At 31.7% G+C, this 1,509-nt stretch overlaps 1 protein-coding gene across 1 annotated transcript; it reads right to left on the bottom strand.

Moving 5' to 3' along the window:
* Positions 1 to 494: 494 nt before the first annotated feature.
* Positions 495 to 1,479, bottom strand: LOC133328977 (protein zwilch). Its single transcript, XM_061537481.1, has 3 exons — positions 1,405 to 1,479; positions 1,151 to 1,347; positions 495 to 1,095 (listed from the first exon to the last, which is right to left on the bottom strand). The coding sequence occupies exons 1-3, from the start codon at positions 1,450 to 1,452 to the stop codon at positions 495 to 497; spliced, it is 846 nt and encodes a 281-aa protein (XP_061393465.1). The 5' UTR covers positions 1,453 to 1,479.
* Between the last annotated feature and the right edge of the window lie 30 nt (positions 1,480 to 1,509).

Here is a 1,509-nt window from a genome sequence, read left to right on the forward strand (position 1 = left end):
TGAAAAGGACTGTTCCTAGAATGAAGACAAATGTCGAACTTTGACAAATTTGAATTTAATTCGCATATGCAAGTTTCGCATCAGGGCGGAATAAATACAAGTTATCAACGTACGACCTTTGTAAAGCCACATAGCCCAATATGCCTGATGAGCCGCTTAACCAACGGCGAAACGCGTCGCATAATGGTGGGTACGTAGGTTCTTCTCCTGGCTTTCCTTTTCATTGCAAAAATTTAGATCATCAAGTTCGACTCGAAAGAGTATAAATAATCACTTAAAATCACTTTCAAAATGATCACAAAAATTCAAATAACAAAAATTATTATTTATTTCATTTAAAAATGTAATATATAGTAAAAAAAATTATAAACAAATTTATTTATTCTCAAAAATTACTGATTATACATAATAAATACAATTAAAAGGAGAAACATATTTAAAAAAATCTATAACATAAAAATATACCAAAACGCTTAATGCCAAACCTCCACCTATTACATTTTAATTGTGGTAATTTTACGATATAACCAACTATAATAGACATTCTCCTTGCTGTACTCCTTTTCCTCGGCACCAAAACATTCTGAAATATTCGGTGGGAAAATATTCTCCATATTGTAATAGAATGTTGACTTGACTTCACGTAATTTATTTTTCGATTTCATTGTAATACGTCGTGAATGTGGATCTTTACCCTCTAAATGTTCACGTATATAGTGCGCTGATAATTGAATTTCCATTTCATCAACCAAAGAATCGTTTATTGAATCTATTATACGTGGTGGTTTTCGTAAAAGTTGATCACAAACTTCATAGTACACACTGCTTATATTCAAATGTATATGAATCATAAGAAGATGTTCCAACGTACAATGGATTTGTAATAATTTTGATAGAGTCTTAGCCGTCTCAAGTTCATCAAAATTGCTATTCTTAAAGCCGACCACATCATTTTTCATGGTATTTACATTACTCTTGACATCGTTGTGTAGCAAAGTTTTACGCATAGCAGCACTGTCCTGCAATACAGCATTACGTAAAGATTTTCGTACATTCGGCACTGTTGAGGAGTTTTCCTTGTTCTCCTGGGCAACTCTAAAAGCAAAAATTAAATTAAAAACAACATTATAGGAATCTTTTATTCCCTTACCCCTTATTTTTCAAATCATTGGCACTGCATATTTTACTCTCCACAAATATATATTCATAATCTTTGTATAGCTTTTCCAAACCAATTTCCAATAACAATTCCAAGGGTTCTGAGCCCGATAGGCATGGTATGGCCAAACGACGATTTGCAACTTCGGTTATAATTTCAGCTAAACGATTTTTATTTGTTGGTGTATTCTAAAACAAAAATCAATTACAAAAAAATAGTACATCGACAAAATTTAGTTTACTTACCACAATATTACAGCGCGCTGCACATTGAAATAGTATATTGAATGCCATTTTCAAATCTTTATATGAAGAACATCCTATAAAGAGGGGGAAATAAATCTATAAAAA

This window comes from Musca vetustissima, unplaced genomic scaffold, assembly GCF_032173495.1.
Source record: "Musca vetustissima isolate MV318-11 ecotype Yass unplaced genomic scaffold, APGP_CSIRO_Mvet_v1 utg16177, whole genome shotgun sequence".
Lineage (NCBI taxonomy): Eukaryota > Metazoa > Arthropoda > Insecta > Diptera > Muscidae > Musca > Musca vetustissima.